The sequence below is a fragment of the Mesocricetus auratus genome, unplaced genomic scaffold (genome assembly GCF_017639785.1).
Source record: "Mesocricetus auratus isolate SY011 unplaced genomic scaffold, BCM_Maur_2.0 Super-Scaffold_100004, whole genome shotgun sequence".
NCBI classification, from domain to species: domain Eukaryota; kingdom Metazoa; phylum Chordata; class Mammalia; order Rodentia; family Cricetidae; genus Mesocricetus; species Mesocricetus auratus.
This window is the reverse complement of record NW_024429189.1, coordinates 34,119,936-34,142,773: the sequence shown is the minus strand read 5'-3', so window position 1 is coordinate 34,142,773 and position 22,838 is coordinate 34,119,936. Positions and strand designations below refer to the sequence as shown.

Here is a 22,838-nt window from a genome sequence, read left to right as displayed (position 1 = left end):
ATTACGACTGTTGACATTTGATTCATATTTCTCCCTCAGCACTTTTTCCTCAGTGTGCCTTTTCTGACCCCATCTTACTCTATCAGGTTTTATTCATTTCTTTTCAGTTTGTTGTGTTTTGATCTCCTTTCTTGCTTAGCTCTTTAGCTGTATTGTTGTTTGCCTCCCCTTGTCATTATGCAGTAGAAAATAGTAGAAGAAACATTCTAGAGCTTGAAGTATACCTAGATGCCCACTTAGCCCCTTCCAAACGTGTCTCAGTGCAGAGAGAACATACATCGGCAATGGCTTCCACTTTAGTAAGTCATGGCTCTCCTGTCTCCCACAGGTGGTTGTGAACGCTCTTGTTGGCGCAATCCCCTCCATCATGAATGTACTACTGGTGTGTCTCATCTTCTGGTTGATCTTTAGTATCATGGGTGTGAATCTGTTTGCTGGAAAATTCTACCACTGTGTGAACATGACCACAGGCAGCATGTTTGATATGAGAGAAGTCAACAATTTCAGTGATTGTCAGGCTCTTGGCAAGCAAGCCCGGTGGAAAAACGTGAAAGTCAACTTTGACAATGTTGGGGCAGGCTACTTGGCATTGCTGCAAGTGGTAAGTGGCTACTTTATGAACCTAAAACTTTTCAAAGTGTGCCACCTAAGACCTTCTGTGATGTTCTCTGAATAATTCATAAAGTAAGAAGGTAGTTGACACCTCAAATTAGTTATTTGACTGTGAAGAAAAAAATATAATTATTTTATTTCCCTCCAGGAGTACAGTTTTTTTAATGATTTCACAGGATTTCTTATTTCTTCTTCCTGTATGTTTCTGTTTATTCCACTGACCATTATTTCAATTTTTTAATTGATATAAAAATGTGTAAATTGAAATATTGATTATATATTGTATTTGTGAATTAAATGTATGAATTTTTAGCCAAGCAATGTCTAAAATAATATGATGCTATTTTGTACATGCTGAAATGCAACTCTCAAGGGATACCTTGCAAAATATTTAATGTTTATTTTTTAACCTCGTGACAGTTGCTAATCAGCTATTAGTGAAAATGAGTGGTGTTTGAATACAAGCCTAGGCTTCAATCACAGATTTTGTTGGAAGGAATTAAGATGAGATTAATTTTCATTAATCAAGTCTCCAGTTATGTTTTGCTATAGAAAACCAAAAACATATAATTATAAAACTGCTCCTAGCAGAAGAAAAGAAAACAAATTCTAAACTCTAAACACAAATTTTGATATTTATTGGTAGGGATTTGCTGAATAACGCCCCATTTGACTCATTTCAACCCATGAGTAGAGAATGTCATGATGATATATGAAGAGATACTTATAACAATGCTGTTGTATTTATGTCTGCTAAACACAATAAATTTAAGTGAGATATTCATAAATAATTCTAATATGTATTGTGTACAGGCCACATTCAAAGGATGGATGGATATTATGTATGCAGCTGTTGATTCACGGGATGTAAGTAGCTCTCAGACACTCTTTGTAACTAATAGATTGTCCATGGAAGACATTGGTGAGAATTGAACTAAAAGACCCAGAAATCTATAGTGCGTAAAATCAAAGCCTCTACCAATGCAAGTAGAAATGATAGTTTTAAGACAGGGTGTTTATGTGTGGATAGTAGTTTGGTTACTGTAGGTATGATATGTAATAGATAATATGTCTACTCTGAAAAGTTGTCAATTTCATGAAGGATGAGATTAGTCCTGCAAATAGAACTATTCCAAGTAGGAAGGTAGCTTGGCACAGGAGGCACTTGTTTTCCTGTTTCTCTAGAGACCATGATCAGTCAGTCTGGTAGGCAGCTTCCATGAAGATCACAGCACAGACAAGCGAGTGGACATCAAGGAAACTCAATCTCAAAAGTAGAAATAAAAAAAAATTGGTTTATTCTATATTTTCCTCTCAGTTGATTTTCTGCTATTAAAACTTTTTCAAACACAAACTGAAGATATTACAAAAAATGTTGGAATAATAATAATGATGATGATGATGATGATATGATAATGCAGCAAACCTTTAGCTGCATTTATATCAGTGTTATTTGTGCTGAGGAATATCTGGAAAGGAGGCTACAGTGGAAAAACTTGTTGGGTTTCAAAAGTTAAATTTTCAAATGTTGTTCTAGTGTGAGAAAATAATTATTTTTGTAAAGAAGGCATGATAAAACGAGTTCATATGACATAACAGCACTCACTACAGTATTTAGTCCAAGTGTCCATGTTGATAATAGTATTCAATATTTTCACTATTGTTAGGTCAAACTTCAGCCTGTATATGAAGAAAATCTGTATATGTATTTATACTTTGTCATCTTTATCATCTTTGGATCATTCTTCACTTTAAATCTATTCATCGGTGTCATCATAGACAACTTCAACCAGCAAAAGAAAAAGATAAGTATCTTCCACATCTCACCTGTCCCTGCTCGGAGACCTGTATGCCACACAGCCAATCATGACATACTTAGATTGTATTTACATTATTTTCACTCTGTGAAATTTATTATTATTACTCCGTGGCCAGTTAAGCTACAGTCCCTATTCAGCAGCTTCTCTCCTTACATCCTGTGTGCAGCTGTCTTTCTGACCCAGAAATATCACCATTACCTTGGGACATCCAATGGCTATGCAGCACTTAGCATGGCTAATGGGATCTTTCAGGAATCGCCCTCACAAATATCTCAGCCTCATCATTTCCCATAGCTTGTTTTTATCCAATGGTCTGTTACCTACTCATTCCCTCATCCAAGGGCATCATCAACTGGACTTGTTAGAAGGCAACTGCATGAATCTTCCTGACCTTTTATGAACTCAGACACACACTGGTTTCTCCGTAGCTTTATAGCTGATATTTTCTTTTCCTGAGATGCGTTGCCCAGCAAACTCTTTATTATCCTTTAAAGCCTTAAGCTTAAGCCTTACTCTCTCAATTTGCCGTTGTGTCTACAATAACTTTTCTTCCTACTTCCTATTCATTTGCTTGCTCCTTTTTGTCTTCCTTTCTCTCCCTTTGTATACTATTGCACCTTTTTCCACATTCCTTTTTAATACTCTACCCACTTATGGAGCATGACACTGTGTTATGTACCTATGTAATTTCCATACCAGTCACGTTGTTTAACACAAAAAAGTGCTCAAAATTGTTGGATACAGCAGTAAAACTATCAACAGTAAAGGAGGAGGAAAAGATATTTGGCTCCACGAAGATATATTTGAGGACCTTAAAATTCATTGTGAACACAATATAATCCAATTAGGATGCTGTGCTAATCAGAATTTTATATGCTTATGGGCTTTGCATAATATTAAGTCTGCAGTATTTCACATAAATGGAGGAAGCAGAATAATCAATCTGTATTTAGCAAGATAAAATCCACTTAAAATTGAGAAAAGATTAAAGGAAGATTCAGAAATACTTTTGCTAAAATACTGTTGTAACAGAGGTTGGGATTGTAACCAGGCTTTTCTGTGTATTTACTTTGGAGGTCAAGACATCTTTATGACAGAAGAACAGAAAAAATATTACAATGCAATGAAGAAACTTGGCTCCAAAAAACCCCAGAAGCCCATCCCTCGGCCTTCAGTAAGAAGGATATCTTGTATTCCTTAAGATTCTAAGACAGTGTTTCAATTGTAGTGTCTGGATCAGCACATATAGGGTGATATCACCAATCTATAGCACTCTTCACCATCTACAGATGCCAAATCAGTAAAAAGTATCAAGTTCCTAAAATTCTGGAATGTTCTTGATAGTGACTTGGGATTTTCAACTCAAGAATTCCCAAGAACTGGCCCCAAATCCAGATTCACTCTCCTGCTGCCAGCATGCCTGGTTGCTCTTCCTCTGGCCTTGTTAACGTTTGTCTTTGTACATAGATGGAGGTTCCCAGATGGCCCACCGCACCCCATCCCCACTCCCTTTCTTTATTCTCTTGTCTCCTCCTCTCTTTTTTCCCTCCCTAGCATAAATCTTATTTTACCTTTTCCTCCTTTGTTGTTGTCTCTTAAGGTAACACACAAAGTAAACAAACTCTTAACAGCATTTTCATGTGTATGTATCATTGGGCTTTGTTATACCTTCTCTCTCCTACTGCCCTCCCTTACTTCCTCTGAACCCTCATTCCAGTTGCTCTCCCCTCCCCATGTAATGGTAACCTCTGTTTTCACATCACACTCACCCCATAGCTCCCTCCCCAACCTCTTGAATTCTTTCCTTTCTCATGCTCCCCTATCTATATTCATGATAGTCTCTCTCCATATTATCTATAACTTAATACATATTAAATTTAGGTTCTTCAATAAGAAAATCAGGTGTCTTTTTGGGTTCTCTCACTCTTCAGACAAGAAAATACTCCCAACTTGCTTAGAAAGAAAACATGTCTCAAAATTTTTATTTTACCAAAAAAGAATAAAAATCCTTCAAATACATACTCCGTGCTCCCAGAGCTATACCCTAACTCATCTGCCCTCTGAGACAGGTAGAACATAAGGCAACTGAAGCCCATAAAGGTAACTGTATCCCTGACTACAAAGCCTGTGATCAGCAAAACTCACAACTGAAAAGTTTCATGAACCCTATCAGTAACATCATATTATGCATTTAAAAGTAATTGAAACTGGGAGATATAATATAAGGAAGGATGGAAAGACACTGAACACAGAAAGAAATTAGTTAACCTGCTTCACCAACGTCACTGACTGATATCTGGAACAGCTTCGTTTATTACCTTGAAATTTTTTCATAAGCATGGTACTTTATGTGTTTATTATAAATTACTTTTAGTTATGTAATAAAACCATATTTACATTTGGATTTACATTTGGACTCTAAAAGCATGTTTCCTGAGACGGGTATTAGTTAGACAAGAGTTTTTCATGCATTTTTAAGATGCTACTTGTGGAAGGGTATTTCATTTATACATATGTCTGTAAACCATGTGTCTGCCTGTACCCATGAAATCCAGAAAAGAGAATCAGATACCCTGGAACTAAAGTTACCAAGAGTTATGAGCCACCATGTGAGTGCTGGGAATTGAACATGGGTCCTCTGGAAAAACAGCCAGTGCTCTTAGCTACCGAGCCATCTTTGTAGTCCTTTCATGCATTGTTTGTTGAAGCAAAAATAGGAAAATATGATGGGGAAAACAGACAGATTAACAAATACAGAAATAGAATTACATAAGTATAACTAACATCATTTGAGTGAAGAAAATAAGGAATAACAGAAAATTCTCAAAATATTGATAAATGAAGATTATTCATCTGAAAGTCTGTATTTACCTTATCTTAAGTCTTCACTGCTGATTGAAATAATTTACATAAAAATTATCATAGTTAACCAAACAGCCTCTACATATTTTCAGTCAATTTACACCAGTTTCTGGCATATTCAGCTCTGTCTTCCTATGAGACCCAAATAAACCAAGTATGTTTGTTATTGGCATGTGGTATGAGACCTTTCATTTAGAAAAACAATAGGAAGTAAAATAGAGCTTAGGTATTGTAAGGAGGGTGCATACCCGAGGGCTATGTGTGAATTTGCAATGTATTTGTGCAATGTGTACACTAACTCTATCTCCCCTTTCATTCTAGAACAAATTTCAAGGGATGGTCTTTGATTTTGTAACCAGGCAAGTCTTTGACATCAGCATCATGATCCTCATCTGCCTCAACATGGTCACCATGATGGTGGAAACTGATGACCAGAGCAAATACATGACCCTGGTCTTATCCCGAATCAACCTGGTGTTCATAGTCCTGTTCACTGGGGAGTTTGTGCTGAAGCTCATCTCTCTCAGATACTACTATTTCACTATCGGTTGGAACATCTTTGACTTTGTGGTGGTGATTCTCTCAATTGTAGGTAAGAATACTTCCATCACAGAGACATGGACTTCTAGAAACCTTTGTCCCCAAATTCTGTCAGCAGTTTGACATAGAAATGCATTTGGAGACTGAGTGTTCAGAGTGAAAATTTCAATGTCAACACATTTGAATAAAATTTTGAAACTTGAGTTTATTCACAAAGTTAACTGGTTAGGAATTAAAGTGTTAGTACTGGATTGTGGGAACAGGTGAAGAAAACAGAAAACAAATCAGTATAGCCTCTTCGTACTACTCACCTTTCTCGTTGTGACAGAACAACCAAGAAGCCAAGGAAGGGCAGATTCTGGCTCAGAATCATAGGGATACACTCCATCCTGGTGTGGGAAGCCTGGCGTGGTACACAAGGTGCAGTTGGTTAAGGTGATCCTGCATTTGGGAAGGAGAATGACAACAGGAAATTGATCTGTGTTATAAAATGTTAGGCCCTGCCCCCCCCCAATAAGGCTTCACCTCCTGAAGGTTCCACCACAACTTTCGAAAACACCACCACCAGTAGCATGGCAAAGGTCCAAACACTTGAGCCTATGCAAAATGACTAACACTCAAACCACAACATTCTGCTAGAGGTAAATAGTCAGGCTTAGGAGTGAGGCACATGTCTTTAAAACACATCATCATAACACAGCGGTGTTAGTACTTGTCTTGCTCACTGCCTTACTGCTGTGAAGATAAGATGGCAAATCTTTAAAGAGAAAGCATTTAATGAGGGGCTTGCTTATAGTTTTAGAGGGCTAGTCTATGGTCACCTGGCAGGAATGGCACTGGAGCAGTAGCTGAGAGCTTTACAACTTGATGATCCTCAGGCAGCAGGCAGAGAGAGGGAGAGAGACTGGGTGTGGCATGGGCTTTCAAAACCTCAAAGCCTACTCCCAATGACACACCCACTCCAACAAAGCCACACCTACTTCAAAAAGGCCACATCTACTCCAAAAAGGCCATCCCTACTCCAACAAGGCTCATATTTACTACAACAAAACTACACCTACTCCAACAAGTTCATACTACTGCAACAAGCCCACACCTCCTAATTCTTCCCAAAAAGTTCCACAAACTTGGGACCAAGCATTCAAACATAGGACCATAGGACCATTCTCATTCAAACAGTATAGTACAAAACAAAACAAAAAAATCAATAAGAAATAGCCAACACTGCCCAAAACATTTATCACTCTTTCAGAAGAAAGAGTAATGACATTTGACATTGGCTCTTGCAAGAAGGGGTGGGGTTTTGACAGGCAGAAAGAAGAAATGAGGATATTATAAACTCTTCCATTGAGAAACTATAGGTCTGATATGGTCCACTTTTCTCAAACTAAAGATTTTCATTCTCAATGAAAACAATGAGTTATTTCAGAATTAACCTTTATTTCTAGTTGCCATATTCCATGTATAGTAGCGAGCATAATAACAGGGAAGTCTAACAATAAATTGGCATAGTAATATTTTATATTATTTTGGATTTCACAAAAATCCACATTGCTTTATAATGTTATAGAATCATTGGCTAAAACTCTAAATGTCAGTATTAGAGTGGATTCAAGGATGGAGTTACGGTAAGTTTTTTATAAGATTATTTTGTAAATTAGACATACACAAAAAAAGAGGTGTTGGTGGTGCACACCTTTAATCCTAGAACTCAGGAGGCAGAGGAAGGAGGATCTCTGAGTTTGAAGCCAGCCTGGTCTAAAAGAGAGTTCCAGGACAGCTAGGACTACACAGAGAACCCTGTCAAAAAAAAAACAAAAAACAAAAACAAAAACAAAAAAAAAAACACCAGGATGCTCACACACACGATATTCCTATGAAGAGCTATATACTCACTGTTCATCAGTCTTCTGTATACTTTTTCACAGGAATGTTTCTCGCCGAGCTGATAGAGAAGTACTTTGTGTCCCCTACCCTCTTCCGAGTCATCCGCCTGGCCAGGATCGGCCGAATCCTACGCCTGATCAAAGGCGCCAAGGGGATCCGCACCTTGCTTTTTGCTCTGATGATGTCTCTCCCTGCTCTGTTCAACATCGGCCTCCTGCTTTTCCTGGTCATGTTCATCTACGCCATCTTTGGGATGTCCAACTTTGCCTACGTTAAGAAGGAAGCTGGGATTGATGACATGTTCAACTTTGAGACCTTCGGCAACAGCATGATCTGCCTGTTCCAAATCACCACTTCCGCAGGCTGGGACGGGCTTCTGGCTCCAATCCTCAACAGTGCCCCTCCCGACTGTGACCCCGATGCAATTCACCCCGGAAGCTCAGTGAAGGGCGACTGTGGGAACCCATCCGTGGGGATTTTCTTTTTTGTCAGCTACATCATCATATCCTTCCTGGTTGTGGTGAACATGTACATCGCCGTCATCCTGGAGAACTTCAGCGTTGCCACTGAAGAAAGTGCAGAGCCCCTGAGTGAGGACGACTTTGAGATGTTCTATGAGGTCTGGGAGAAGTTCGACCCTGATGCCACTCAGTTCATAGAGTTCTGCAAGCTGTCGGACTTTGCGGCTGCCCTGGATCCTCCCCTTCTCATCGCAAAGCCAAACAAAGTCCAGCTCATTGCCATGGATCTGCCCATGGTGAGTGGAGACCGCATCCACTGCCTGGACATCTTATTTGCTTTTACAAAGCGGGTCCTGGGTGAGAGTGGAGAGATGGATGCCCTTCGAATCCAGATGGAAGATCGGTTTATGGCTTCCAACCCCTCCAAAGTCTCTTATGAACCCATCACCACCACTTTGAAACGCAAACAAGAGGAGGTGTCCGCTGCTATCATTCAGCGCAACTACAGATGTTATCTTTTAAAGCAAAGGTTAAAAAACATATCAAGTAAATATGACAAAGAGACAATCAAGGGGAGGATTGACTTGCCTATAAAAGGAGATATGGTTATTGACAAATTAAATGGGAATTCCACCCCAGAAAAGACAGACGGAAGTTCGTCTACCACCTCTCCTCCTTCCTATGATAGTGTGACAAAGCCAGATAAGGAAAAGTTTGAGAAAGACAAACCAGAAAAAGAAAGCAAAGGGAAAGAGGTCAGAGAAAGTCAAAAGTAAAAAGAAACAAAGAAATGTCTTTGTAATCAATTGTTTACAGCCTCTGAAGGTAAAATGTATGTACGTGTCAACTGGACTCCAAGGAGAGGTCCATGCCAAACTGACTGTTTCAACAAATACTGAAGGTCAGTGCCTATACCAGACAGTGGCCTCTGTCACTGCCACTCTGTGAGACAGGGTATCAACATTGACAAGAGGTTGCTTCTCCCATTACCAGCTGACACTGCTGAGGAGAACTCCATTGTGAAAGTGACCACTATAACACCACCAAACACCGCTAGTACAACACTCCCATCCACTCTATTTTTAACATTCACATTTGCCATATTTTTACAAAATCTCTCCCAGTGGGTCTTCCTGGTCCCTGATTCATAGTCTGTTCATAATACTATGTCACTATTTTTGTAAGTGTGGTTTATGTTAAGGGAAAAAAAAAATATATATATATAAGAATCCTGTGTTCCGAAGTCCACAAGTGTCTCCAGTAATCGTAAAAAAATATTTTGCCTGAGAGATGAAATTATTGCTCAAAATTAAAAGCAAAAAAGATTCTAATGCTTTCAGTTTCAAATACTTCTGCTTTCTGGATGGTATTAACTTACAAGAATTTTAAGTCTGTTATGTTATGAACAGTTATGTGCCTGTAAAAGTCTCCACTAATATGTAAAGGATTATTTTTATGCAAAATATTTTGTTTCAACAAGTACAAATTTTATTCTAAGTTTCAGAGTTCTATATTTAAGTTTGGTTAAATGCCCCTCCCCCCAAAAAGTTATTTAATATTTCTTTTCTAGAAAACAAATCTATCCAAAGTATCACTTTAGAACAGTTGTTTCACTTCCTGTGGCAGGATTTCTTTGCCATCTTCTGCTCTCAGCAAAACTGACAGTTTGTGTCAATTAAACACCCTCTGTTATGTAAATAGTTATTTTATCCTGTGGTGCATGTTTGGGCAAATATATATAAACGTATATATAGCCTAATACACGACTTCTATTAAATCAAATATGTACCACAGTGTATGTGTCTTTTGCAAACTTCCAACAGGGCAGTATCCTGTACCATTCATCACACAGAAATAGTTGGAAGGCTATCACTAATGCATGTTAATATTGCCTAAGCTGCTCTATTTTAATCAATCCATTTATCACAAGTTTTGGTAAGGAGAGTCACATGTTGGTGGTAGAATGAATTCAAACTGCTCTCTGTCAACCTGTCAAGAAAATCTCATTGAGGTTATTTTAAAACACCTTTATTTTTGCATTGTTAAATCAACTTGAGTATCACAATGTGTCTTTATTAACTTAAATGAGACACACTTATAGGGCCTATCATTAAAACATATACTTTATAGTTTGCTAAAAAAAAGTCCAAAATTTGTTTAAATATAAATAATGTAAAATATAATCAGTTTTCTTTGTCAGCATCTGTACATAAGAAAATTATTTTCAAGTTGATGACATGGCTATTTATTTTACCTTATCCTTTTTCTTTTTATTTTTAATCAAAATTCCAAATTTTTGAATCCAAAAGACTTTTCAGCAGATAATTTCCTAAAATAAAAGTTAGACAATGGGTTTTGTGGATTTCTTTGTTATAATATATTTTCTACCATTCTGATAAGAGATATGTTGGTCAAAAATCTCAAACCCTCATTTTCTATCAACTCTGGTTGCCTGCAGATAATCCTCCACTCATGGAAGTTTGTTTTTTTTAACTCAACTTTTGTAGTATTTGCATATGCAGACTAGGCTTATTTTTTTAAAATCCTGCTGCACTAAAGCTATCATGGATATAACATGGGCTCTGTCCTTTTTAGCCAGGAACAAAGTGGCAAAGTTGTGCAATTACTTAACATAATTTTTTTTGCACAAACCAAAAGTCTGATGTTCATTCCTTTTACAAAACTATTTACTGTAGTATACTGATGAACTGCATGCAGGGAATTGCTACTACTAAAAGAATGGTGAGCTACTTCATTATTGAGCCAAAAGAATAAATACTTCATTTTTTTACTGCATCTCATTTGTTGGACTGAGTTCTTTTTTTTTTAATTTTTATTTTTGGCAGGTAAAAATTTACACAACTAATGAAAACCTGTATTTGATTTGACGTTTGTACTCATAAAAGTTCACATGAGTTTTGTAACACCCTGTTACATAATCTACCCAGAAGTTTGTGAAAATAAAGACTAGTTAAAAGCAGTTTTGTGAGCTGTTACTTCATCAAAAGGCCAGTCCATATGACCTGACCTTCATGTTTGACAATATTTGCAGGAGCCCTCACCAACAGCTGTCAATATCAGTTAATGTAATGAATGAATTACCCAGAATCTAATCTCAACACCTCTGGATGTGAATGGTGTCATGTCCTCATATCTTGGTGACTAACATATCACTTATGTGTTTTATTTCCTAAACACACTCTATAACTAGTAAATATTGATTACATGGGGATTCAGAGATCAATGGTATTTTTCCAGGGTCTCTTACATTTTTGTCCATTCCTAACCAAGCCTCTATCTCAACAGAGAACTCAGGTTTTAATGAATATTTAAGACTACTTGGATCTAGATATATATTTCACCATTTCCCCAAAATAAATTATATAAAGGATTGATTGGCTTCTTCCTACTCCAGTAAATTTACAGGTTTGACCAATACCAGAGGAGCCAAATATTGATTTGCAGAATCCTGAGTCTTTTAAAACATCTTGATATGTAATCAATAAGCAAGTCTCTGTAACAGCCAATTAATATGCATTATACCAATGCCACTACCCTCCAAAGTAGATTATAAGGACTCCAGTTGAGAAGAGAACACCTCTAGAAGATGCCTTTCCAGCTAGTAATTGTTATGCACACACAGAGGTATGGATATAATTTGGTAAACTTTTAAAATAATGGCTTCTGTACTCAATAAAATCCTTTCAGAAAAAAAAACTTTTCTATTTGAATTTTTGGATAAATAACAGTGACTCAATTAAATTCCTCCTCCCAGAAGCAACAATGCCATGAAATTAAGAAAACTTAATTTTGAGTAACATAATATTTCTATGAATGGCTGTCCTTTTGATTTTGAAAAGTGGAGAGGAGACTGGACATTCTGATTTTCAAATATTGTAGCCAAGGATACTGAACTACATAAAGTGATGCATCTTACTGATACTACAGTTAAGTAGGATACAATAAAGACTATGGAATCCATTCCTATGCATTGTATCCCTCAGAATACTTGTGCAGGAAGTCAATGTTGACATTTTATGAAAACGTAGAACTAACTGGGCCAGCTGTCCTGACATGTGGCTACAGTTCCATTTCTGGCATCAGATTAGCTACATAATTCATTGTAGCTCCAGTCCCCATCACACTTTCCCTCTATTGAAGTGTGGTGACCTTTAATTAAGGGTTGTTGTTGTTGTTGTTGTTTCTATACACTGTTACCAGACAGGCCAAGTTTCCCATTTGGCATACACACGTGTGTGTGTGTGTGTGTGTGTGTGTGTGTGTGTGTGTACATATATATGTATAAATACTATACATGTATCCACATATATGTCTATATACATATACTTAGAAGGAAGGCTGAGGACAATTTTAGTAAAGTTTGAAAGAAATAGAGTGGATTGGGCAATCTGTAATTCTAAATGGGTGCTGGAGGAAGGAGGCTGAGCAGGAAAGACAGAAAGTCATGAATGGAAGTCAGAGAAGCAGTGAGAAAGCCAAGAGTGTCAGAGAACAAATGCTTTGGCTTTGGACTATTATCCATGGGGAAAAAAGAGAAATGAAAAAGGGAAACCATGTCACTGGTCAGATGGCACCCCACTCCAGGTCCCTTTTCTCAGGACAAAGGATTGCAGTGGAAACATGCAGTTAGAAATAGGGACAGTTTATTAAGAAATGGAACACACTCCTGAAAATAGAAGTGGGTTCAATAGTTCAGGGATGAAGCCCAGACATTGATCCATGAGACATCTGGCGCTTTATTGCGCATTTACACAGCACCTACCTCTCCCAAGTTTGTATATAGTGCTTTCTCAACCCGTGCCATTCATTACAGGAAGTCCAGGTAGGGATGCACTCCCAGCTAGCTCATTATTACTGCTACTAGGGCCGTTTTGGATATTTCTGTTTCCAGGCTCTATTTTCCTGTCGTAATCTTGCCTTCAATTTTATGTTCAAAATTAAACTACATATGCAAAGTGAATTGCTTTATTTAAATAGATAACATTTACCTGGAAAAATGTGTATTGTCGGTCTGTCTTTTAAAAATTTGCTCGTAAAACATTTAAGAGACAGAAATACAGCATTCAATCTGACATCAAGAAAAAATGTCTTTTCAGTATCAAAGATTTCATGCTGTGGAGTTGAAGGATACTCTAAATAAGTGAAGGAAGGACTACTATTTCTTCTCTATGTTACAGAATTCTAACAGATAGCCTCTGGCACATAATATAATGTATTAGAGCCAGTAAATCACTAGTCATTTATAAAATTGTCTCAGAGGAACAAACTTGCTTGTCAGTAATAACATTTAACATATCACTCGAGGAAGTTGAGTTAATGCATATTTTCAACCATAGCTTTTATTACAAAAGAGTTAAAGATGTATATTATTCTCTTACAAAAGCACTCATACAGTGTTCTACTGTAGATGAGGTAGTTAATATTTTGATGCATCCAAGCATGGCTCCTGTGGTCCTTCTGTCTACAGTATTTCTCTTCTCTCCCCCCGCCCCCCCGCTCCCACCCCAGCCCCCGCCCCCGCCTCAGAGCCTTTTTGTCCTCCATAATTTTGGTAACCCACTGACGTACATAGCTAAAACTCTCCAAAGGAAGCAATACCCAGTCACCTAGAAAACCAATTCTCTTTGTCATGAAGCAAAAAATAACCTGTATAATGTCCTCGACAAATGATCCACCGCCACTTCTCCGTCCCCCATTCCTCACACTGTGTGTTCTCCTGCACCCCAATGCTTTGACATCCATCTATCTGCAGTCACAGCCTCTTTCAAATGTCCTCCCCTCTCCCCATCTCTCTTTATAATTTTTTTCTGGACAAATCATCACCACCTTTCTGAAACTATCTCAAATGTCATAATTCTTTAGGAGAAGTCAGACTTTGATTAGTGGAGGGCTGTCCTTCCCCGCAGTGGTCCTAATGTGCATATGAGCTGGCACTTACGGTACTCTGTTATCATTGCTTCCTTGTTCATTCGACTCTTTTAAGAGATCATAGCACACACTGGCTATGGAATACATCCCATTAACTCTCTCACCTCTATTTCCTTCATAAATTATGATTAACAGAGTATATTACTGTCAGTATTTAGATACACAAGTAGTAGAAATAATTGTTCCAGGAATATAAGTCAAAATAGCATTTTTAAATATTTAATGAAAACAACTCTTCAATTAATTACCATCTACATTCACACAGTCTATAATCAGTTGAAAAATCAAAACGGAAAAAAAAGGAAAAGGAAAAGAGAGAAAGGAAAGAAGAAGAATACTGTGTACCTTGTAACTAAGGGTTAGATAATAGCTCTCCCCTAGCTGGAGCTATGACACCAACAAACTTGGTTAAAGTAATTCTGTTAGTAAAAAACAGTTTTATTTCATTGTCTTCAATTAGAAATATGTTATATGAATAAAACTACAATTGAGGTTTATTTTAACACTTAATCATGTATATCTTGATTTTCATAATCTACAGACACATTAATAATGCAAGGATGATTTCAGGTCTTAGCATAGTGAATATGTAGTTTTAGCCACCGCGATAAGACAACTACCCTAAAGCCTTTGTGTCATCCATTATCTAAAGAGAGAGATGAACTGGTTTGAAATAGACTGTTGTAAGGCATGGATGAACTCACAATCAAGTCAGAGAGATTCTCTCAAACTGAGGGAAAGGTGAGCAGCCTCTGAAGTCTGCCTTGTCTTTGTACTGGAGATCCAGCCTGCTTTGAATTGCTTCCTGTGGTGGTTTTAATTGAGCTAAAATGCCTAAGGGATCACTAAAGCACGCAGGGAGTGATGGCATTTCAGTTAGACTGAAATATCCTGCGTGTTCTAACCTAACAAATGAACCATCTGAAACCATGAGACAATTTCTTTCTTCCTTAGACTGAATTCTCATGAGTCATTTGGGCAAAGTCATGAGACGATAATTGATATAATGGGAAAATATCAGAAAATAGTAACAAAATTAAAACTGATTTATTTGTATTATTAAAATAAAAATCATTTAAGACTCCAGAGAGTTTTAAATGTTACTTATCAAACCCTAAAATGCATGCCTGCAATATTCTGCAGCTCTGTCACAGCATGTCTTCCAGGCTTAAGCAGGAATTCACATCAGCTGCTGTCCTTGTTAGATGCCCCCCCCCCCGAGCTCTGAGGTCTCTAAGGCAATGGGAGCCTCACCTCCAACAATGACCTCTAAAGGCCTCTGTAGGGATTCCAAAGCTGTCACAAGGTGCCAAAGGTAAGTTGCTTTACACGGACCCCTCACTCTTGTATCTGCCATGCTTCCATGAACAATGTCATGTGGATTACTCTTAGGTCGACAAGATTGACTACCAGCTTCAGATGCAGCCTTGGGCCCTGGCTTCTGAGAATTAACTCCCCAGGAAACACTTTCTAATGTCCCAATGGAGCACAGGTTTCAGCTCAACAGTGTTGATCTCTTCTTGCTTCTGGTTTTCCAGGCCCAGTGTGACCAGTGTCCTATCAGCACAGCGAAGCCCAAAGCCACTCTCTTCAGCCATGCTAGTCCCTGGTGAATCGCAGCTGACTCTAGCCCCAGATCATCAGCACACACATATTCTCAACACAACATTTTCTTCCCTCTTAAATCTCACAAGCCAGACTTCCATAGGCCATATTTCACTCAACCTTACTACCTTCCAAATTCCCACAAGAACAGCTCATGAAGCTTGGGACACTCAGTGACTTTTACAGCCCAGTGTTCTAAATGTTTTTCCAATTCTCCAGCGGAGTATTTGAATGACATAAAGGGCCATATGCTCAGGTCCATCACATTGCTCTAGTATCTATCTCTACTCTAATTTCACCTCTGTTGCTGTGATAAAACACTGTCCAAAAGCAGCTTCTAGGAGGGAAGAGTTTATTTACCTTATAGGTTACAGTCTATCAATGAGGGAAGTCAGAACAGGAACTCAAGCATGAACTTGAAGCAGAAACCATGGAGGAATGTTGCCTGCTGGCTCAGTCACATGCTCATGTTTAACTGACTTTCTGATCAACCCAGCTACCTGCGCAGGCAGTAATACTTCCTACAGTGGACTGAGCTCCCCTGTCATTTAATATTCAAAATGATATTTCACAGACATACCCACAGACTAATCCTGTTTAGACAATTTGTCAATTAATGCTTTTCTCTAAGGTGACTGTAGACTGTGTCAAATTGACAATGAAAACGAACCAGGTCAATATGAAGAGAAATCTAATGACAATCAAATGTTTTCCTGAATAATTGACAGGAAGACCTAAAAATGTGTGTAGCTCTTGAACATCAAAAATGACACCAGATGTATTAGACACCTAAAGAACACAGAAACATTTTCTAAAGTCTAGTGAGTTTTGCAAATGTCCAGGTCTCAGTTTTAAATGTGTTGTGTGTTAGGTCACATGTCAAATGTCTTGCAAATGTCAAAGACTGCAAGAATTGGAATTCATTACACAGGCCATGCCATGTCCTCTAATCTGAATGCAAGTGAGATAGGCTTTCTCAGGTAATAAATACTTTGAATATACGGAGTGACATAAAACTGCATTTCTAGCTTTCTCTACTGAAAACTGTGAGGTGGCTGTCAGACAATGTCCGCTAACATAGAACTACAAGTCCCAAATAAACACAATTACCTGAGACTAGCACAGAGATCACTGCAAAGAGCGAGAAGGCAAGGTGACTGGCAGGAAGACAATCCTGTCAATCCACTATTATTATCTGATATAACCAGGCCAAATTAGAACTGTTTTCTGGGAACAGAATTTATTTCTTTAAAAAAAAGTATGTATAAAATGTTCAGAATGTGTGGTACACCCAAATCAATTGCTTAGACCCCTAACAAATTAACTTGGTACATTTAGGAGATGTGGGTGTTTATATGGTTTTTCTTTTTTTAGCAAAGTGGACATAAATATTTAGAAAGCAACTAGACAGGTACATCATGACCCTTTAGCAGATCAACATCAGTAGCTTCCCTACTAGGTAGGGCCTAAGATCTCCTCGTCTCCATGCTTTTGACTGGCTTATGGTACCAGATTCAAATTTATTCCTATGAAGCCCCACATCCAATCAGAAAGCAGCTAGTTTCCCCCAAGCGGTTTTGCTACCTTTAGCCCCAGCAGGCTGGCTCCTCTGGCTGGACTCATTGGCATTGTACCCAGGATCCACCCAAAGACTGTTGACAGTGATTTCTCCCAACAGGCTGCGTGGTATCTGCTGGCGCCATGAAAGCTGGTCAGTGGGGAGGAAAGTTTATGCTGGGATTCATGGCTCTCAGCTGTTGAGAGATGTTAACCAGACTCCACAGAAAACATACCTTTATCTGATTTTATTTTCTGGTTAGTTTTGTTTGTCGACACAGGGTACTCTGTAGCTTAGGCTAACGCAGGTGGAGCTCAGTAGATAGTCCACACGGGCCTCAGACTCCCAGCAATCCTCCTGACTCAGCCTGCCAGCTACTGGATTATCACCAAACACAGACTTTTTTTAATGATGTAATTTCACATTGTACACAAATTTTTGTTTAAGCAGAAAATGTGGGCACTTTTTTTTTCTTTTAAATACTCATGCTGCACCACAACAATCTTACTGGACTGACGGAGTATTTGGTTTTCTGAGGGCCATTAATATTTGAATCAACTCAATGCATTAGAGAACCAGAAACACAGTTAAGCTTAGCGCAGAATGAGGGGGTGTGAAAATTCATGTCTGATGCTAAAAAAGGAAGCCTTGTTGGTGAAATAAGGGTTATACCTGCATGGATTGGGGATAATAGAATTATGTAAAAACACAGAGCATTATGTAAAAGTGCACATAATTTTGCAAATTGCCTTAAAGGCAGGGAATTGAGGTGATATTTTCCCCCAAAATGGCCTCTCCTGAGCTCTTCAAAGCTGTGGAACTCCAAGTACTTCCCTAGAGGACACATGGTTGTCAAGGAGACGGAGGGCCCTCCTCCTCCATCCTCTGAGCTGAAATCAGCAGGGCTGGTTTGGGAGCAATGTAGGAACACAACAGTCAGACTTTCTGGTGCTGGCAATGAACACCAAGCCATAATCCAGTGCACTGAGAAAGGATAGAAAAGGAACACACAAACACACCCACACAGACACACACAAACACACATAAACATAAACATACATGCACATACACTCACACAGAGACATACTCACACATACCAATGCAATGGCATTAGGAACATGAAGGAGACTCTTTGGTCACCTTTGTACTTAAATAAAATTGAGGTAGATCAAAGTATTTATTATCTTAAGAAAAGCCATTTATTTCTTCTAAGCTCCAATAAGGGAAAAGCCACCACTTACCTGAAATAATTTAATCTCTCTATAAAAACCAATGGTTGTTAGTAATTGTTAAAAGACATTATAAAAGTAATGTTTAAATTCTTTAAGAAATTTGCATATCAGTGTATTTATTGGAATCTTTCAGTCAGTGAATAAATCCAGTAATGTATACAGCAAGATAAACACAAGTCAAAACTTGAGAATGACTAAAACAATAAACAGAAATATGTAATCCTGCACTTTTAAAAAGAACCTCTTTTTTTCATCAATATGCTCTATTTATGTAACTAAATAGAACAAATTGGTTCAACTAGAGCTGCAAAAGTAATTAAAAGCAAAAAATACAAGCCAGCATAAAGGCCACAGTCTGATAATTGTTTAGATCAGTACAAATAATAGTTCCCCTCTTTTCCTATAGTCCTGTTCAATTCTAAACACAGCTACTTTATTTAGAAAGTGTGTTGTGACAGCTTCCATGTTTATTATGATGCCCTGTATCCTTCAGTGGAATACAAATAGAAAAGAGAATGTGTAAGTGCAAATATTATTAATAGGTTTTCTGTACACAGATAATAGGTTTCTCCACCAGTGCAGTAACCAAATCGAGCTGAACTGAAAAAAGTTTAACAACAGGTTTATTAGAGCAAAGAAACTTCCTGGCAGGTTCTCCAGTCCCAGAGATAGAGGCTGGAGAAGCAGGGAGGCCACACACTTGAACTGAAGCAGGGAGATTATAGTGCCTGTAGGCAAGGGGTGATAATGAGTCCACCACAAGCTGAGTTTGTGCCCAAGTATGATCAGAAGCTGGACTGCTCAGGCAGGGGACTGAACTGCTAGTGGCGACAGGAATGTGAAACTGGGCTTCTCGGTTCCTTTTCTTTGTTGGAAATCTCTGAGATGGTAGGATTTAGAGAAAGAGAGAGACAGACAGAATTGGGCTTTCCAGATCATGAGGTGAAGCTGGAGGTCCCAACTGAAACTAATTCCACAAGAAAATTCACAAAATCCTTTTTCTAGATATCTTTTGAAGCCTTTTATATAAAAGCATTATGAATGTCTTAGTTTATATAATATTCAATCAGCTGTGTCCCACAGCAAGTAAGGGACCTGCCTTCCCCTGATTAGGCCCACCTTCATAAAATGGAAACTTCCTGTATTGGGGCGGGGGCGGGGGGACAGGGTAACCCGAATGGCTCTCTGAACATTAATTACCCTTTAAGACTCATAAGTAAATGGACTGCAGTAGAAATAATTATTCTGAAAGAGGTAACTCGGAGCCAGCAAGACAAATGTCACATCTTCTCTCTCACATGTGGATATTAGCTTTAAATATTTGATATGTGTGTTTAAATTGGAGTAGCCACTGAAGTCGGGAGACTACTGAGGGTCTGTCTGTCTTAGTTAGGGTTTCTTCTGCTTTGAAGAGACACGGTGACCATGGCAGCTCTTACAGAGGAGAACATTTCATTGGGGTTGGCTTACAGGTTCAGAGGTTTAGTCTTTCACCATCATGATGATAAGCACTGTGACATGCAGGCAGACATGGTGCTGGAGAAAGAGCCGAGAGACAGACAGACAGAGAGAGAGAGAGAGAGAGAGAGAGAGAGAGAGAGAGAGAGAGAGACCCAATGACACACGTCTTCCAACAAGGTCACACCTACTCTAACAAGGCCACACTTCCTAATAGCACCACTCCTTGTGAGGTTATGGGAGCCATTTTTATTGAAACTTCCATATTTCAAAGTAAGAAAGATAGAAGGCAGGAGGTGTGAAGGGGAGGGGTAGGAACCAGCGGGTTGAATGAAATACGGATTGTAGGGCAGGGTAGAAGAAGGAGTGTGAACAGATACAATAACACTAAGGACTTCTGCAAATGTCATATGGAAACCTACCACTATAAAAGTTTCCTAAAATAGATACATATATAGAGAGATACAAGGGTTACAAAAGGGTGAGTGATGCCTTCCCCAGACACCAAGCCTACCAAATAAAAATCCTAGTGCTAGCTTTGAGTTACCTCTTTTGGGGTTGCTGGCTATTGGAGTTGCAAAGACTCCCCTACCCAAACACTGCAAGCTATTCTCACTACTTCGCTACGCTCCAGAACTTGATGGTAAGATACTAATGCTGAAGGCATCACATGCTTGAGTCATATCACATGGAGAAATAAAAGCTTGTACCATCCTGGAAACTTCATTTCTATGGGCTAATTTTCATAGTGTTGAAAAGTACTATGCATACTACCAGGAGAGAAAATTTATCAATAGTCTTATGACTAGTTTGGTGATAAAGCAGCATAGATGTGTCAGAAGTAACCAACCACTTTCTGGTTGGAATTGAAGCCTGATCCACAAGACAGAACTCATGCCTGGTACTGTTAATTGAGCAAGAATCCGTGGTTGACTAGGTCATAAGCCCTAAGAGATAACCTAATACTATTAGTGTACTTGTATTGGGCATAGAAACAAACTGCCCCTTAATTCTTATCTTAATACCCATTGATTAGCAATCACTCAGCCATCCCCAGAAAAGCTTCTTTTTTCAGGAGATTTCAATTAAAACTCACAGTTGGTCAACATGCAAAGAATAAATCTGTATATGTTTATGTGACATCATTTCTGGGGAGACATGAACAGCCACCTACCTACACCATATAGGGAACTGATGACGGACCAAAGAAAAGATACAACCAAAGACCAACAAGGTAAACCAATGAGTTTTATTATAGATATTATAGAACACTAAGGCGGGTTACTTACAGGAGCAGAAATGACTCAAAGATGGCTTCATCTACAAAAGCCCCATCAGCATGACTGACAGCCCCAAAACAGCAGGCAACTCCAGCACACCAAATATCCTGCAGGTAGCTCAGCAGGTTGGAGAATGTCCTTTCCATGTGACTCGGTTGTTCTGAGCCTCCTCCAGGAAGCTTGGCCTCCACCAATCTCAATAGGTTTGCCTGCATTTTTCCCTCTCCTACTTTCAAGTTTTACCCCAAGACTCTGGCCTAACTTTAAATATTCAATGATCTCTTAATTTGTAGTTTTCATGTAAGAGATAAAAGAATAGAATTTATTCAGATTCCCCAGATACTATTTTTAAGTAATTCCAAAACAGAGAATGTCATACACATCTGAACACTAGAATTAGGATTCATTTTTGTGTATACTAGATGCAAAATTATTTTCAGATATAATTCTTATTTGCATGTATGGATTGGCATGTATTTCAAGATTGCAGTAGATTTTAGGGTAGCACGTTTCCAACTTTATTTATTCTCTACGTTTATATAGTATGGGGGCCACTGGGTTTATTTTTCTACTTTAGTGTCCATTTCAAGTAAAATGATCACAATTCTTCTTTAAAAAGAGAAAGCAAGAGAGAGAGAGACAGAGGAAGAGAGGGGGAGAGAGAGAGAAAGAGAAAGAAAAATGAAATTCACTTTCAACTTGAAGGACTCTGCTTTGGATGGTACATGACAAGCACAACAATCATCTATAAAATAAAATGATGAATACCATAGGCCAGTTTAAAAAGATCAATCCTCTTCAATTTGTTTGCTGGAATTCATCATGGAATTCAGTTTCCTTGTGGCCTTCCAGCTGGAAGCAGACTCTGTGCAGAGATTTCCAGATTTCTCTACTTCAGGATGCTGCAACATGTTCATTTGCTAAGGACACACATTGCTATTTACTCCAGAATTGGGAAAACCAGTAGTTTCTCCAGGTGTGGTTTTGTAGAAGAATAGACTCTGATGGCTCTGCAGCAGTAACATACAAATGTAGAATCTGTTCATTTGTTTTTACCAATGATTGTAAACTTGTAAATAGGAAAATTGCAAACAGCTATTACAGACAGGATGCTCTATGTCCAGTGTTCATAAAACTTCATCCTATATAGTCTCTCACATAATCCCACTGAGATAAGTTTTATCAATCCTGTTGTAAATAATAAAAAATGGAATTTCGACACCACAGAGACACTGAAAAGGCAACATTCAAATACTGACTCTTTGTGCCAAAATCTACCCAAAGTCAAGCCACGATGGGTGTAGCGTCTAAAACTATCAGGCATATTAGCTATTGCAATAGCATTTTTAGTCACTGTTTTCTGTGACTTCACATTTAATGTTATCTATCAGATGTCGTTTTATGTAGATGTGATAGAATGCAAAGTAAATCCCCGCCATTCCTGCCCTTAAACCAAAAATAATTTAATTTCAAAACAATTGAATCTATATACAAAGCCTGGTTACATTTAATCTTCTGTTCTGGATGTGAGGAAAGACTGATTAAGTAGAGAATGTCTTACACGGTTAGAGTCA

The 22,838-nt window shown here is 38.3% G+C and overlaps 1 protein-coding gene and 1 long non-coding RNA gene across 8 annotated transcripts in view; one reads left to right on the top strand and one right to left on the bottom strand.

Annotated features, from left to right (window-relative positions):
- The window catches only part of Scn3a (sodium voltage-gated channel alpha subunit 3), a 114,842-nt gene extending 103,680 nt beyond the window's left edge, over positions 1 to 11,162 (top strand). For all 7 annotated transcript variants that reach the window (XM_040745469.1, XM_040745468.1, XM_021232918.2 and 4 more), the window contains 6 exons: positions 329 to 601; positions 1,426 to 1,479; positions 2,280 to 2,417; positions 3,502 to 3,606; positions 5,616 to 5,886; positions 7,763 to 11,162. In XM_040745469.1, the coding sequence (XP_040601403.1) occupies positions 329 to 601; positions 1,426 to 1,479; positions 2,280 to 2,417; positions 3,502 to 3,606; positions 5,616 to 5,886; positions 7,763 to 8,958 (2,037 nt within the window). In that variant the 3' untranslated portion in view covers positions 8,959 to 11,162. The remainder of the gene's footprint in view (positions 1 to 328; positions 602 to 1,425; positions 1,480 to 2,279; positions 2,418 to 3,501; positions 3,607 to 5,615; positions 5,887 to 7,762) is intronic.
- Positions 11,163 to 21,214: 10,052 nt separating this feature from the next.
- LOC121140174 overlaps positions 21,215 to 22,838 on the bottom strand; it is a 32,669-nt gene continuing 31,045 nt past the window's right edge. The window contains exon 4 of the long non-coding RNA XR_005876981.1: positions 21,215 to 22,274. This is a non-coding gene — a long non-coding RNA (uncharacterized LOC121140174). The remainder of the gene's footprint in view (positions 22,275 to 22,838) is intronic.